This window comes from Varroa destructor, unplaced genomic scaffold (assembly GCF_002443255.2).
Source record: "Varroa destructor unplaced genomic scaffold, Vdes_3.0 BEIS01000005.1, whole genome shotgun sequence".
NCBI lineage: Eukaryota > Metazoa > Arthropoda > Arachnida > Mesostigmata > Varroidae > Varroa > Varroa destructor.
The window spans coordinates 2,252,797-2,270,726 of NW_019211458.1; the positions used below are offsets into that span (position 1 = coordinate 2,252,797).

Genomic DNA, 17,930 nt, shown 5'->3' on the forward strand with positions numbered 1-17,930 from the left:
TGAAGAACTCTTGCGGTGTAATCTTGAGAGTTCTACGCACATGTGCTCTCGCTCTCAAAGCGTAACGCTAAAACTAGTGTTCCAATCTAGTTCTTCTCTGGATACCCCGCGAATTAAATAGGGGTAATTGCCTCATCAAATCTTTGTTTTATCTACAATTTATTATCCGTTCTATCTATTAAATATTGCTACTTCAAATAGAAGCCGAAGTGGCGCAAGATACATTAAATCAAGTAGCTACGCTTTGTGGCTAGGCCTAGGCATCGTCAGTTATACGAGAAAATTACTCGACTCGGTTATGTATGTATGTATATATATATATATATATATATATATATATATATATATATATATATATAAAAAGCGAATATATTCTTGACCATATTGAGTGTTGTTCACTATTCTACAATAGGATCGGCATCGCTTCCTGGATGATATCCTTCGTTAAATCGTAATAGTCCAAAAGTGTCCTAATAATAGTCCTTTTCAAAGTATAACATGGTTCTTGGAACTCCAATGAACTAACGGTTTTCCCACAGTAGGTTGATTATCAACGAACGACATAGTACTACTTTAAGGACATGGCATTAATTAATTAATACAACAATGTTTCGTAACCGTCCCTGTTAAGGTACAATGCACTCACTACCTGCGAATCTTCCGCGCAAGGCGGCACGGTTAGAGTTATGCGTCGCTCAGTTACGGAGAGTCGAATATATGGCGGACGCTGACGCTTCACTTCAAGCTATTAGCAAATGGTGGAACTATATCACACCGTGTTTATCTGTCAGTGCGCGTACTGTCAACTATGATCGTCTATGTGTATGATAGGATCTTCCGGAGCAACCTTGATCTTGAAAAGAACGGAACGCATAGAACTTCAGTTCAATAGTAAATCAACTTACGCACAAAAGTGTAGCAACAAAACAGAACGTGTTAACGAACGAATGAATGAAGGCTGCTACGCCAGTCCTCAATTTTGGCGTTTTAGTCTGAACACACATGAAGTACATTATCAATCATCATCGTCGTCGTCGTCGTCGTCAAGTATAATCATCGAAAACTCAGCCGCTCTTTTTCCATGACAGCAAGAGCAAATGCTTGTTGGAAAGTTACTATCGCTATAAGACGGTATCCACTATTTTACAGAAATCTTTCGCTTGCCAATTGGTTTTTACTTGCCTAATAATAGAGCATCAATGAAATATAGAATGATACAGCATTAGCCATCCGAACGTGTTAATGATTATACGGCGACGAGTATCTGTGTGTTAGATGCATCGCAAAAAGAGAGATTCTGGCTGTTATGCCGCATGTTGAAGCTGGTTCATTTAAGAAATCGTATTCTGACATCTAAAAGCGGGCCAGTGGTCGGGGAAACGACGAGCCTCATTTACAGCTTGCACAAAATGTTCGAGGGGGTAATTATAATGTTTATACCATGCTGACGGTCCCGAACAGGATTGGAACAGTTGAAGAGCTCATTAGAATGAAAAAGGGGATCGTGTCAGGCACTTCGGTCTGACCAGACATCTGAAGTAAATGGCAGTAAGAGACAAATGCTCTCGTGACTTTCATTGCACCTGTAATAGAAAGAAATAGGCCTAAACATAATAATAATAATAATAATAATAATAAAAGCCACATCTTTGCGCGTCTGGAATGTTCTTTAAGTTTAGTAGCCACGTCCAAAGTATACCAGGAACAACTCACGTTGCTGAATATATAGTTCTATTTATAGTGTCTAACTGAGTTATCACAGCTTCGACTGAGAAATGTAGATTATAGAAATGCTCTAATTCTGACTAGCGGGTTTTTTGGAGTTTTTTTGATATTTAAACTGTATTTGTAACGCAAGCTAAAATCATAGTAATATTGTAGTTCACAGGCCTAAAAAATCAATTTAGCAATTATAGGGTCAGTAAGCATGGTACAGGATTAGCTGTTAGGTTGACTTGGATAAGGGAAGCGCTCACGCTTCGATTGGGTAGTTGTGAGTACGCAAAAGGTCTCCGCATGCGATACGTTATGTGCTGTAATACCGAGGTGAAGGCTTCTGCTAACGGAAGCAAGTCAGAAGCTACGGCACCAATAAAGGCGGCACCATGTCTCCTTCGTCTCATTGTCAGCATTCTTCGTTCGTAGAACCACAAAAAGCTGACGCAGAATATGCCGCGGAACGTGACCGCAAGGTACAGAAATCGCCTGAACGGTGACTGCCAATGGTCAGCCTCGTGGCCAGTGTAGCCATTGCCTGTCTAACGAACCGCATGAGCGAGTCGTCAGAGCAAAGTTCCGAACAGACGTCAGAGAAGATGCACAACGGAAGAAATGCAAGTAGGAAATCGATCAGGTGATCGAACTCTGGCGGAACGAAACAGAACAACAGCGCATGATGCCAATCGGCGACCGTCAGCACAGTCATTTGTCGAGAGGCTATCGCTGACGTTTTATAGTAATAATAAGAATGCAGAAAAAAAATTGCATAGCGTAACGATGAAGGACGTACATAATGACTCAACTGGCATCTGCATTCAGACTCTCTAGTGAATGATTTAGGTCCCGGGTCGAAGCTGTCACTGCGATAAATGGTGGTTATATTAAATAAGAAGGACCATCAGAAATAGCTATTCTAGCTCATGCGGAAAATGTCTATTCTTGTATACCACAGGTCTCAGAACTAAGTTGAAAAAATGTCTGGATTTAGATGCCCCACCCTGTATATCCGAAAAGTTGACGGACACACAAGCATATACGCACCCAATACATGAAGCGAAAAAACACGATCAATGCGGTTAACAATAGCAGCAGTAGGAACAGGCTGTAGAACGGATCCAGTCTGCACATCATGCCTTAGGCCAATTCACTCGTATTTCCAACAAGCCATAGGTCATTGTGTGGACTTTTCATTGGCTGATGCCCGCGAAGATGACAGCTATGCTAAAGAAGGGCAAGCAATTGCTCTACCTTGCAAGAAGCCATAATTATAACAATGTCGAGAGTTACGATCGTAGTAACGCAAAATCGATGGAAATACCGAGATGCTAAAGTGGCAAGCATTCGCAGTTTTAAGGAACGAATGGATGCCACGGAAAAACGTTTTACGGTAAAAAAAAGGAGGGAAAAGGAAGTCGCCCATCCGTGAGGTTTTTTCAACTTGGTTTTACGCGACGTCACTGTGCATAGTCGAATTTAGCATACAGCTTGTGTTTGCCGTTCATCCCAATTGTTAGGATTTTACATGTTTCGTATGTGCGAGGCAGGTGCAATATTATCAATATGTGAACACCCGATGATCTCAACGCACAGGACTCTGCCCATAAACTGCTTAGTGGAACCGAATGTAATAAATGTACGCATGTATAATTTTGGTCCTTATGACGCCCTTAAAGCCTTACGGGCACATTGATCTCAATGCCAAGTTACAAAGCATTAAGTGCTACATAAATGACCGCTATGCCTATCGACTCATTTACATGTAATCGAAGCAGGAGTGAGAGAGAATCACAGAAGAGGCTCGAAAGTTAACCAAAACGATATCTATCGATCATAATCACAGGTTAAAAACGACACTTTTCGAGAGCAGCGGTACGCAAACAATGGGAGTTGTCCTAGACATACGTTCCTCCACGGCCTAGCAGGGGCATTGGGCAAATGTAGGAACTTCTATGAGTATTGAAACGATAATCGTGAGCATGGCAAAATTACGTGATGGATGCCGTAAAGAAAACTATATGTGCTCATAAAGGTGCACTTTGGAAGCAATTTTCGGGCATCAACAAGGAACACTGTGTCATTCGGATTGAAACAGCACCAGCTCCATGAGTATGTATAGCTGTCATGACGTTTTTGCGGCGCCCGATCAATTTTTTCGAAAAGATTTAAACGATCTGTGGTAAAGCAGTGTCGACTTGGGCTCAAAAATTACACAGTTTCATAACAAAGTTGGGTAAAACGTACACGTGCTTAATGCGAAACTTCCTAACTATTTATTATTACTTAATCTTTATATGGATCGAGCCAGTAGTTGTCGGTTTGTGCGTTACGTACGCGTAAGTTTCACACAACGTCGCTCTGAAATGGTAGCGGACCCTGTCTTTCTCCAGATTTAGAACGGGACAATTGGAATGAGAATACTGCAAGTAATACCGACGCGTCTCTAGACGAAAAAAAACAGAGCGGGCTGAACGAACGGGAACAAATGTAATCAGTGAGTAGTATTTGCTATATTTATTGGGCAGAGATGGGACCGCGCTTCTTTGGTGACGGATAAATTCGACGAAACATTGTGGTTTCGTAGAGTACAGTGAAGTGGACTAGTGTAGACAGGAATAGAATGAATAAGGCTGCTGATACTTCGGGTGGGGTTTGATTAGACGCTGTCCCTGTTCTTCACTTCATGGATTTCTTCTGCCTTATTCTGTTGGTGAAGTGAAGGTTCCGCCTGATGCGTGAACGCATAACAATGAGTTTCATTCTGCAAACCGATTTGTCAATCTCTGTTTGTTTGTTTGTCTGTCTGTCTGTCTGCACAAGTGCAGCTGGTAATATAGGTACAGGACACAGACGAGGCTCGGACGTAATTGTTGTTTCGACTTGTCAAAGAAAATTGCCTTCTGTCGATTTCTATCAACAAACAATCTTTAGAAAAAAAAAAAAAAAAAACAAAATATTGAATTGTATTTTCAACAAGATTATTACTTTCGCCTCGTGTAATAATACCAAACGCATTATTACTGTCCTTAGTAATGTTTGATGTTTTGTAATTATGTTAAAGCTGCAACTTCAGACTGCGGTATGAAGTAGTCTAGAAAACGTACTAGATGTCATTCGTGACATACTAAAGCACATTAACAAATGATGAAAAAGCGGGAACGCTTGTTCTTCGTTTGTTCTCGTGAGTTTCCCGCTGCCAATTTCGACGACAGCTTCACACAATCGGAACAACGTTTCCAATACATGATTGTGTTCTGCTTGAAGCAAGACTTCAGTAAAACGGATCACCATGATGAGGAAGGCATGCACCATATGTCAAATCTGCCTCTACTTATCAGAAATACGTCCGCCGCCACGGCGGCAGCAAGGACAACAGCCGGCGTTATCCTAATCAGTCTAAAAATAACAGTGACCATGAACGAGGTCGCCGTCCGTGGTGTAAACGCAATTATCGTTTTGTGTTACAATCGAATAAATGTCGACTTTTGTTGTAATTGTGTTGATGGTGTCGACACTGTTTCGCCCTTAGATATGGACTTGCGTGCGTCCTTGTTTGGTTGATAACCTTGTGTATTCGTAAACTAATTCGTAAAGGTTCAATGACCTGTTTGGAACACGTGGAGGTGGGCAGGGAGCATAAGAGTGGAGGACAAAGGAAGCCCTCGGCTATCCGACTCCTTTTCAAAGGGCACACGAACTCCAAAACTCGGAAGAAATCAGGGCACCGGGAAAGTTGTTTACGCCGAACCAAGCCGACCAGTGACTTAACAACCCACAAGTGACCCAGCTAAAAAATATTTAGCAATTCTTTCTCCCGCTTTCATTGTCGTAGATCATCATCATCATCGGCGGCGCCGTCGCGCTCCCCTTCTTATTCTATTGTGTCGTTGTTCATGTTGTTAGATTATTGTTGCTATTGTTGCTTTTGCGATTATGATTTTGTGACGCGAAACAATTGGTGGATATGTAGGTTGTTATTTTTGCCGGTTCTGTGGCGTCGTCGCCTGCGTTCTCTACTCGTGACATAACAGCTATTTTCATTGCGTTCATGTCTTGCCCGTGTGACGAAACGATGCTGTGTACGTACTGCAGGCAACAGGTCTTTATGACGTTGCCGCGGCAGTTCCGGGGGCCAAATCCAGTGGAATGAGTTAAACTGCTGGAAAACAATACGACGCCGCTGAGAATGGTTTGTGTGCGCGCGCCTCCTTTCGTTCCAGCGAAAAATGTATTCACACACACAAACATTGCTTTTATTATACTCAGCTTCTTCGGTTAACTCTGCCGCTGCTTCCCTCACTACCCCCGCCCCCTTCCCCAGCGTTTGTCCATCGTTTAAACGTCATTGTTCGACGAACGATGAACGACAACAGCGCGAAGAATTGGCTTCAGCGGTAGCTTTACCTGGACTGACCGTCGTCGTCGTCGTTGTTGCCGCTGCTATTGCTTCTACTGCGAAGATAGTAGCAATTAGACCCGCTATTTTTTGCCTTTGCCAACAGGATGGGCGTTTTCCATTACAAATATTGGCATGCGCGTAGATATGCACAAAGATAAGCGTACGTCGTAACACGCTCTCGGTCAAGAGTATAAGCGGCAGCACCGAATGATCAGAATCAGCTACGAAGCGTCAGCTTGGTGAGACAAACTAGTAAATATATAATATAATAGAAACGCATAAGATTATTCCAATCGATAATAGAAAAATCGTGCAACAGAACAAAACAGTCCAGAAACAAAAGGTGTATCAAAAAATTTTCATAGACTCACCTTATTAGAACAAGTATAAAAACCTCGGCAAGACTTAGCGGACAGCGTGAGGCTGTATAAAATGATAACGAAATTTCTTTACTTCGATGATTCGACGCTCCGCTGTTTATTCTTATTAACACAATCTTCACGGAAAAAGTAGCACCCGATGGATAGATTAACGAAGAAAATGTTCGCGCAAAACATCAGGTAAATATGCTATCATGTTATCAGCATGACCATATCAGTGCCACTACACCCTTGGCTAGTTTCATCCAATCATGTGTTCCAATTCGTTGCTTGATTATCGATCGAACGGCAGAACTATGAGTAGTGATAGGCTGCAGGATGTCTAGAATCTCCGCGAAGGAACTAGAACGCTTACTTCCTGAGTTCTTCAAGAATTCGCATTCGGAGGGGACGTGATAATCTATATTGCTGACGGTTAACCTGACAACCTGTCGCTTACCTCGCCCTGCGCCCTCCGGCCCGATTCGTTATCGGAATGATTGTTAATGTCCCTTAATCTAAATGCGTATCCAGAATGGCTATTTGTCATTAATCGGACATTACAGAGACAAACATGGTCAAACGCACTCGCTATGAAAGAAAACGCCAACAAACAAGAAGGTAACACTATGCACCGTAAAAGTTCGTGTTCAAAAGTGAACAGAAAGACATCGTAGCACGGAGCCGACGAAAATCGCCTGACGTCCTAACGAGTTGTTATTGTTTGTTTGTAATTATTTATTGAGGCGTTTCAGCTGAATGCTCAGGATTGATCGACCGCCCTCCCTCCCTCCCTCCCTCCATCCAATGGCAGCGGTCCTTTGCGTGACCTTACAATAGATTTGAAGAACCTGTCGACATTAGTTCAAGGGCCTCGTTATTGATCGTTTTATTTGCGGAACTGCATAAACTCTATCGATGTTTGAATAATCTGCGGCGGCTAATCTCATTTTACTCAAACGTAAGGGGCAATGAGTACTGCAGTCAAACCCTTACGCTTGCAGATCTTACTTAGCACAATAAACGCTTTATAAAGTAGTTATACATGTATAATGTCCGATGAATATGAGGCGGGCAATTATTTTTGCTTTATAATTAGATTTGCTTATTTCACATGTTAGCTATTATTAGTGCGCATGAAAGCATGTGGCTGTCTCAGACGCGATCTCAATTTTTTTGTCGAACGCACAAAGCAATGCCTTCCCCAATAGCGCTCAAGACCACAAAGTCTAAATAGTCTTATATTATGGATCGAATCTGTTTCTTAGAACAGTTACGAGTTTCTTTGACACGGTAGCTAACGTCTTTCAAAAATCATTTGTTAGTGTTTTACATTGAAATTCGTAATATGCTTGAAGGGGAATACCGCTTTAAGGGTTCCGGCCGCATTAGACGTACATTGAAGAGTCAATACGAAGGCTAGCTGAGTTCATCAACAGGAACGATATAGGAGTATGAAAAACCTAGAGTATCGGCAAAAGGTTTCCGGAGCCCGAAGCTTCGGAACTACACGTTTCGCGTATATATGCTTATTTTTTTGCTGCTAGTAGCATTTTTTCCCTCCTACGAGACATCTTTCCTTCCGTTGCGAAAAACGTAACATCCTGAGATTTTACGTTGCGTTCGTCATTCTTTATTCACAAGTTAACATTCTCTGCATCGTTCACAGTGGCCGTAGGCACGAGACCCCAGAGAGAACAAATCTGAAATGATCTGTGTTTGCGCAATGTATTATTCTAGGTAGCGACCCATCGGTCTCTCGTGGTGGGCCAGGAGGGCAGCGTTACAGAAATACCTACACCCGATAGCCTCGTAGTGACGTCCGGAACGACGCAAGCACCACGGCCACTGCCCGGGATCGACATCGAGTGCAATTCGAACACGATTCAGATTACTCTTGGACAACAGCACAACTTCAACGGGATGATCTACCCCAAGGTTTGATAATGGCGATCTACGCGAGTCGTCTCGTCCGACGCCAATATGAACTGGGCTTCTTTTCAAAATATATTTCAACAACGGCACAAATAAATAAACAAACCGATCTTCTTGGCTAGTGTATATACCATAAATTATATAACACAAGAGTATCGCAAAAAATAAACAGGTTTTTGGACGGGAGTCATATTTACAGTTTCAGGCTTAAATAAAGTATTCTTTTTTAACAGTTTCATCCAATCCTCGAAAAAAAGAATATCGGACAACATCAAAAGCGGCTCTGGGCCAATTTATCACGATGGCTAAATCCATTTTTATTTTGGTAAAGTATTTCTCATGATTGCGTCACAATCATATCATTATAAGAAACTTGAATGATTGTAGCATCGTCATTATCTGCCAGTTCCTTTGCATCTGAGGCAAAAGATCGAAAGGGACCAAAAGTGAAGCTGCGTGCGTCTGAGGGAATAGAGGTCATCTAAAGTTTTCGGCATCTCAACCTTTATGTCGCTAGAATTTGCGGGAGGAAGATAGCGATAGATGGTATCACAATGATTTGATCCCACAGATATTTTCGTTCGATCGGGTACTGCGGTTCTCGGCTGTCCCAACGGAAGCGTTCTAAAAGCAACGTCTCTTCTCGTAACGAAATAGAAAAAAAAAAAAACGAATCCTACCGCCATTTATTAATGTCGCATATGATACAGTATTTGTTTTTTGCCTCTTTTTTTTAACAGATGCGTGTTTTTCAGTTTTATTAGTAAACGTTACGATGTAGAGTTCATTGTCCGATAGGGGTTTAGTAAGCATTGCAGAAAAGCAGCTACAATGAATTAAACGAACAAGTGACCCTTAAAAGAAGCACACGTTTCGTAAAAATATCTATAATTTGTATTTTGTAAGGCACTTGGCGGAACAGACGCCCATAAAAAAAACTAGTTACGGCTACGATAGTGACGTCTTAATTTTTCAGCTACAATGTCGATTTACGTCATCTCTATTTCAGGGTTTATCGAAGAATTCGTCGTGTATGGTGGAATACAGTAACGTCCGCGACAAGCTTGTCTACACGTTGCCGCTTAGAAGCTGCAACACCATGAGTACCGATGTGGTTAGTGATTAATTTCATGGTTCGATTTGCCTGCTCATGATAGTTAACGAAGATCTTCTAGCTTCGTATACGGATACTAAGCGACACCCTAACCTTTATGCCCTGTAACACAGAGACATAAAACGATGCGACTGAGGTAGTGTTTTTTCGAAAAATGGAAATCACCTCCAAGCTCCTGAAGATTTCGAAATAGATCTTTTGAAAGAAAAGTATGCTTGTTATGTGTCTGTAGAGCACATCATCATGGGGCACACTAGAATACACTCTGAACGATATTTCCGATAACGGTGATGTGCCCTTTTATGACTCCGTTGGCTTAGAGTCGTTTTTACGCTAAGCCGACCGACGTCTAGGACCAATGTTGAAACATTTGAATAAATATAGTTTACACAAGTGATGATTGGGTAATAGTTCATTTTTTTTCCACTTCTTTTCTTTAAATGAAGCATTTTAATTTTTTTTTGGGTCGAGTCATTCTTGAAGCTTTACCTTAATGCAACGATGATTGCGAGGTACAAGCTTTTATTGTAGATTGCACAGAGCAGTGTCACGTTGAAGCACACGTTTCCACTCTAGTTCTTACTTAAAGTTTGTTTTTTTAGTTTTGTAGTAATTTGTTTCATTCTTATTATCTCTAAGGAATTAATGGAACTTTCAGCCATCTCTCCAGCAGTGCTACCAAATATTTACCATCTATGTTTTTTTGTTTAAAGTCATACTGAGTTGCATCTGCATTTTGCTACATTGCCATCTGATCGTGCGAATTTCAGCCGAGTCTTCAATGAAAAAACTCAAGCATTCCTATCCGAGATTTACTAAAAATATATAACTCTGCATTGCAAGACTGATCAAATGAAAGGTATTTCTGATCCCTTTTCCATAGAGAAAATTAAAGTTAACGTTAACATCTCAAGAACAAGAGTCAGTAAAAAACCTGGCATCACCAGATGCATCGTAAATTGAATATCCCGATTTATTAATCGTTCTTCATGGTCATATCTTCTATTATTATTATTGACTGTAGCCTATCTAAGCTCGTACCAAATTAAATTTAGATAATTTATAATGTGAAATTTTCACCTAGATATCTAAGCTGCTTTCCAATTACAGTTACTTGCGAATGCAGTGAAAATGTAAAAATTATAGCGCCAAAAAACGTTCAAGAGGGTTGAACAATAGCGAGAAATGTTCACCAGCTACGTTCAGATAGGATTATACGTTATCGCGAAAGCTTATCATGTAACGCCATTCATCATTTGCATTACGTCAACAGATGACGCGCTGACCGTTGAGAGAACTTCACGAAACGCTTTGATTTTTGCTGGAAGCAACAAACAATTTTGCACACGCTTCAGGTGTATTTCTCGCTTCACGCGATCGTGTACATTATCTCAGGCGCGCTTCGTCTCAGCGTTCGGCCGAACGGCCTTTTCTGACGTTTCGATATTGTTGAAAACGTCAGCTAAAACATAGCGATTGACAGGAGCTGAGTTGGACTCGTGTTGTCATATTTAATACGATAGAGTTCAGCGAGTTTAGCTGGTAAGCGTCGATATCTGTCCTTCTTTTTTGCGTGCGGTAGTCTACTTTGAAATTCTCTTCGCTGTGTTACATTGCGCGCCCTGTCGATGCCGGGACTGACCAACGTTTGGCCGACCAAAAATGGCCAACTCACTCATCAGCATCCCAAATCTGTGAATGGCGAGTATCCTTTTTGAAAAAGATCAATTTCGGATTTTTTATTTAGTGCTGATAACGTAGTGGGGCCGGAATTAAGTTTTTTGCTGGGCAATAGAATAGGAATGGATTAAACGTCCAATCTGCCTTGTAGATGCTATCTGACGGTTAAAGCAGGGCTCATTCTCTATTTCTTCCATAATTTCACTGTCTAATTATCGTATGTAGCGTACACAGAAGGGGGTCGAGACAGTGTGAGAAATGGCATAACTATTAGTAGCACAAAAATGCCATTAATAGAAGAACATATCTTATTATATTTCTACCGTTTGGTGCAAAGTTGGCGAAGTAAATTTCGTTTTGTAGCCGGATTTGCTTTTAAAAAAGCATCATGCATCCTCCACAATTACGTATTTATATAATACAACAAATTGACTTTGCGACAAGCCTGTTTATGTGGCCGTGTCTGGATCAGGTCCTGGAATTGAACAATGTATCAAGTATTAGATGGTGAAGCATTTATGTGTTTATGGCCGGTGCTGGAAGAATGCCCGCCGTAGATGTGAAAGCTTTCAGCGAAGTTTCACATTTAAGCTATAAATTTCCGCTAAGCACTTTTACCATTGAAGTTATGAGTGGTGATTCGATGGGATTCTGCACACACGTCAGGTTCAGCATGGCACAAAAGCAGGCACAGTTTTATTTGTAAAAAAAAAAGGGGGACTTTTCGATGATTTGTTTCTTCCTCCTAACTGGCAGGACAGCATATGGATAATTTTATCGACATTGTGTTGATTCAGTATCAGCACAACTAGGGGGCCGAACACAAACTCGAAAATACCTCTTTAAAAGTTCCTTTGCTCGCCAAAAAAAGAACGCCACGAGCCCTAACGACAAAAATTTAATCGAGATAAATCAAAAACATTTTCGAAATTTATGGATAAACGTCAGATCGTTTCCGACGATTCAGTTAGTTACGTAAAAGTTGTCCAGGCAGCAATGGGTAACCAACTGGACGGCGTCGTCGCAACTAGTTATCGATCAAAAATGGCGAATGTTTCTAATAGATCAGCGACGCCACCCGGATCGACACCCTTTGAAAGGTGGTTTGAGTCAAAAACGATCTGATGATCGATAGAAAAAACGAGAGCTTACTTGAAACAACGGCATTTTCCCGCAGTCATCTCTTAATTTAATTTAACTCGCTTTAAAACAGCGTTGCTTACTCTTTCTGTTATACGTTGAAATGCAAGACTGCAGTTGAAATATCTGCTCTCATTTGTGTCATCTAGCATCAGTACAAGTTAATTCATAACGTCCCTGTAGTAGATTAGTAGGTAACACTTGCATGTTTGTCTAGGGACACGTGGTGATCTAGGTTCGAATCCGGGCATGGACACACGGTTGTTTCCCGATGGACTGCCTGACGGCGGTGCCGGACTCAAAACATGTAGGTTAGTCCATGACGCGTGTGTCCTTGACAAACATAGCACTCGATAGGTATCAAAGATACACGACAACTACAAATATTGAGAGCTTATTTCAAGCCGACTCGAATGAAACTATAGTATAGGCAGTCACTGCTGTGAACTGTTCAGTGTAATAACACCATCCTGTACTGCAGTGGTATCCTCTGCTACTAGATGTTCTTTCAAGGGACATCTAGACACTTTTGGCAAGAGCCAACAAAAAATAAACAGGCACTTTGTTAAGGGACATCAGCAAGCTGCATGGTTCCTGCGGACCTTCAACGTATTGGAGACGGTATTGGCCAACAATAAGATAACTGTCTTATTGTTGTTTTTATTCAGTGCGTTTTTCACAGTATTTAATGGCATTCGTTGTTAAACGCATTCTATTGGAGATTTGGCAACAAACTGGAGGGGGGAATCGTTTGCAGTGACCGCCTATCCCATCGGCACGTTACGGGAAGCCCGCGTTGGTAACTGTTGTACGCAGAAGCAATCATCTACGGAAGCCCACAGGTTTTGCCGTTGTATTAGTTGGCTGGAGGGAACCGAATTTATATGAAGCTCGGAAATAAACGAAACTATATTTGTATACATGTTGTTAAAACATCATCATTGAAACATAGTTGTGGTATTCACATATATACATTACATACATTCATATCTGGCCTTAGCGGAGGCCAATAAAAGATGCTAAATGGATCTAGCAATGCCATTCCTATTTATCTCGACTGTGCTAAATATAATATGAAACTAGAAATTAGGAGAGACATTATATGAAAAGGACTTTCAACATGTTTTCTTCCACATGAAGACCGTTTCGTGAGCTTCTACCATGTGTAGAATCGAGTGCGTAGATTGATTGTACATAAACCTGTTGGGTTAATCTATTTGGCCTAAATCTTTGCCACGAATATGCGTATTTTTTGTACTGCCTCCGTTGTTACAACCGTTACGTGTAGTAATTAGCGCCGCCGAAAAATAGACAACCGATATGGTTTCAAAGAAGAATAGTATTCACGGTCGATAATTGACATTTGTAAGAGATGCAATTACTATGACAGTTTTTGTATTACGGCCTATAACCTGTCAGTTAGCATCATCGATAAAGATTTGTTCTACTGTAAATACGGTTGTGCTTTCTGCTATTTTTAGTGCTGTTGCCATTTAGAATGCTACGTTAGTTAAGAGACAGCTGGCGCCCAGTACGAAATTAAATGCATTTGGCATCGGTGTAGAATCTAGTCTACCTCGCGTCTCTTTAATGCTAGCAGGTAAACATACTGCTACTGCATTCCCACTAGGAATACTGACGATTGAAAGTACTGCCACCCAATTCGGCTGTATCTCTGCGTGGTCTATGTACAGGTATTACGATGGTGCTGCCGCCAATCTTGTTCCATCCAACACGTTGTAATATGCATGTAAGCGCCACTGTTTAAGTTATCAAGTGGGAGTTGTCACTGGCACATAGATGCAGTTTTTAAGAAAAATAAAGATAATAAATCATCGCCATCATTCGACATACACTAGTCAGGATAAGAACATCGAAGGTATGTCTTATTTTCCATGTAGGGATTAGCTTTTGACAAGATAAGTTATTTGCTGCATGTGTTATTGCTAAGGGCGGACATAAGATAAATACAAACTGTTGTCCAAAATAACCAAGCGTTATACCCACTTTCATATTTGTAAATGTTCGTATTTAGTGGACACGCTAGACACTGATGGCCCATGAAATCCAATGTAGTCCAACGCTGGGCAAATCGATTGGGCTCTTTAGTTACTGGTTGGCTTGATTTTCTACACTACCAGGTTCCTTAATGACTTCATTTTTATTTACTTTTGTAATATTCATTGATTTCTGACAATCGACGTTTGTCTAGTGCATTGATTTTAGTAGAACCACAGTACTCTTGATGATGGCTTGAACCCCGCTAGCTGGACTTAAATCGAGCAGTACAGCGAATTGCTATGGGTACGATGATGGGTGCCGATTCTTATTCCTTCTTTATGTTTAATACTCTCCCCTCCATTCGTGGGGTTGCGTGAACCAAAAACATGTCGCTCCGCTACTAACCTTTGCGACTAATACAATTAACATCCGTTCAGATCTGACGTGTTCGTCCCCACGACGCTGTCGGTTAATGTCAGCTTATGAAATACTGATTTCATTCCCGCCGTCAGCTGTAAACAAAAGCTGTGTTCAATGTCGCCGAAGCATTCAAGGATAGCAGCGCCCAGATTATATTTGTTAGATTTGGCATCCGGTTGCGTCACGAGTCTCTAGTTGTCCTTTTACCTAATAGTGAAAAAATATTTGACGCTCATCTGAAGAAAAGCAAATTGTGAAGCTATGAAGACGTGCCAAGCTTCGAAGAAGCATAGCGAAATAGATAGATTACTGTCTTACGTGATTGTTTATAGATCTGATAGTGCCAACATTCACAACTACTGAAATGGACGGCAGTTTTGCCCTCGACTTGAAAAGCCACTAGAATTTGAATATAGCATGCAACTGCAACCAGCTCAGGCTCTTAGACCTACTAGTATATTTCAAATTATTACGATGACTTCTTAGTCGTAGCACGGGACATCACTGCACGAATAAGAATAGTTAAAATAACATCTAGGAGGAAAATGCCGACATACAAATAATAAAATAACTGTATGCATTTAGCACAGATTTGATTGAGGCCTATTGCTGGTCCACTACAGATACTGCTAGAGTGACGGCTGTTGTTGTTGTCTCGATTCTCGTGATCGTTGTCGACGAGGCCGCCGCTAATGGCAACATCTGTGCCACTGGATAAAGCTATTCCAACGGTTGTTACTATGTGTTACGCAAAACTATCTATACGTGCTACACGGTTATAGCTTGAATACAATCTGACAACAAGCGTAGACGTAACAGCTTCTCTTCAAACTAACCTTTTCGTACATATATACTCTTGATGAGCATAATCTAGGGAGATTCTGATTAATGTTGTTCAAGGTCAGCCACCTAAACTGTACCAAACTTTTCTATTATTGTTCAGGACGATGGGGTAGAATACTTCAACACAGTGGTTGTTCAGCCCCACCGAAAATTGGTAACAAACCAGGGCAAAGGATTTCATATTCGTTGTCGATATCAGACAAAGGAAAGGCAGGTCACTAATAACTTTAACGTCAGGTAAGTGTAATAACTTAATACTTAGAATTAGACTCCTAACACGAATTTAGTGTACATTACCAACCTAAACCACTATCTCTTGTATTTCTCCATATATTAGGAATCCGTGTAAACTGTTATTAGTAAAGCAAAGCACGAAAAGTGACGAATGAAACGGTATGAAGCGACAAAATCGGTGCAGACTTATTATGGTACCGGGGATAACTGAACTTTCGAAGAACTGATGGTGGCTATTCACATGTCAATGGATTATGACAAATCGAGATATAAGTTAAAATAAGAATAGGGATGAAACGTTGTATGCTTCCAGCCAACTGGGAACAACTCCGCTTGTGGCGACGGCACCGATGCCTGACTGTTCCATGAAAATCTACGTTGGAGATTCGGAGCAAGAAGTCGTGGCGGAAAACGTTAAAATTGGTGATCCACTCACACTTGTCATCAATATCGACCTGCAGGGTGGGTGTCTACCTGCATACTGGATAACCGTACTATTTTACACATTATAAACTGAGTGTTAAATGGTGATTGCATCGTTTTTATTTCCAGATGTGTACGGTATGCGAGTAACCAACTGCGTTGTTCGAGATGGCCTCAACTGGGGCGAGCAACCACTTATCAACAACGAAGGGTACGTTGATCCCCATTATTATATCACTATTGTCCTGAAGATAAAAGGTACACATGTAAAGGGGACATAAGTAATCGTAGTGCAAGCCTTTCGTTTAAGAAAAAGGATACCGATAGAACAACTGAGATATTACTGAAGGTCGTTGTTCTTATTCGCTTTTAGAAGTTTTTTTTCTATTTTTGCTTTGTTAGAAATATTGACCCACGCTGACTATATCGTTGTTATTCTCCACAAGGAACAGGAGGTAATGTCCCACTTGATTATTCGCTCGGCGCGAACCAAGGTTGTTATCCAAGCTTAGCGCCGAAACAAGATGCTTTATTATCTTTTTCCGAATCTCAAAAGTGCCTCATGATTATCTATTTAGATGAATACAAAGCGTATGATGCATGAGTGTATTACCTTGCTTCATAAATAGGATTGCAGTTTCAGTCATTTTCATAAAGCTGGGAAAGTTCATTATAACTTCGGTATGGTAAGTAATAATGAGTTCTTAGAGCATCGAGATCACTGGCTATAGTTACACCAGTTTTCTTTTTTGTCTAGTTTGTTATAGGTTTTTTGGGTCGTTCGTAATCTAACATGAAGCAAAATTTCAAGGTTTTTTGAGATAGAAAAATCTACTAGTCGGTACCTTTGCATCTTTTCAGATGCCCGATCGATACAGACATTATGGACGCATTCGAATATTCGGAAAACAAGACAAAGGCCATGGTTACATTTCAAGCACACAAATTCCCATATACCGCTTCGGTTTACTATCAGTGCAACGTAAAACTCTGCCTCAAGTCATCAGGTGGATGCGATGATGTTCCACCGAACTGTGATTCCCAGCTCAATGGTCTCTTGCTGCCCAGTCGCAAACGTAGAGATGTAGGTACGGTACGTGATTTGGAGGGCGTAGAGGCCGACGTCCGAGATATGAATATTGAGGTATTTTCCGGACTCTATGTCAATGAAGCGTCCGATTCCGACCAGCCTGAAGGTAAAACATTCATTTCTTTTTTTTTTTTTTTTTTGGTACTGTTGTTACTATAATACTTTGATTGAAAGTGATATTATAGTACGATAGCATTTTGAGTAACGAATGACCAATTGTCGACTGGATTAAAAAGATTGCGTTGGTGTTCATTAGAATACGTATAAATGAAGGTCTTGATACTAAGGGTACCTTTTGAGGAAAAGCTGGAAAATCCTTCTTTTGTAGTTTCTAGGGTAACAACATGTGTGAAAATGAATGAGTCAGGTTCTTTTACATGCGAAGCCCTTAACTTACCCACGCTTGGTAGCTCTTTAGCTCACTTTTAGAGTTCTATTTTATCGATTAGAGTTCTATATCTATTTTATCTGTTATATTGTTTCATAATTTTTCAAAAGCATTTAAGAGTATATAAAGTTGACAAAAAATTTCCTTGAACGTGCTAAATGCACAAATCTCGTGAAACTGAGTGCGAT

General features: G+C 40.8%; 1 protein-coding gene across 10 annotated transcripts in view; it reads left to right on the plus strand.

The window, feature by feature from the left end:
- LOC111250741 (cuticlin-1-like) overlaps positions 1-17,930 on the plus strand; it is an 83,739-nt gene that overhangs the window by 61,287 nt on the left and 4,522 nt on the right. For all 10 annotated transcript variants that reach the window (XM_022806396.2, XM_086990289.1, XM_086990287.1 and 7 more), the window contains 6 exons: positions 8,215-8,412; positions 9,419-9,523; positions 15,708-15,844; positions 16,155-16,303; positions 16,394-16,475; positions 17,126-17,460. In XM_022806396.2, coding sequence (XP_022662131.1) covers positions 8,215-8,412; positions 9,419-9,523; positions 15,708-15,844; positions 16,155-16,303; positions 16,394-16,475; positions 17,126-17,460 — 1,006 coding nt within the window. The remainder of the gene's footprint in view (positions 1-8,214; positions 8,413-9,418; positions 9,524-15,707; positions 15,845-16,154; positions 16,304-16,393; positions 16,476-17,125; positions 17,461-17,930) is intronic.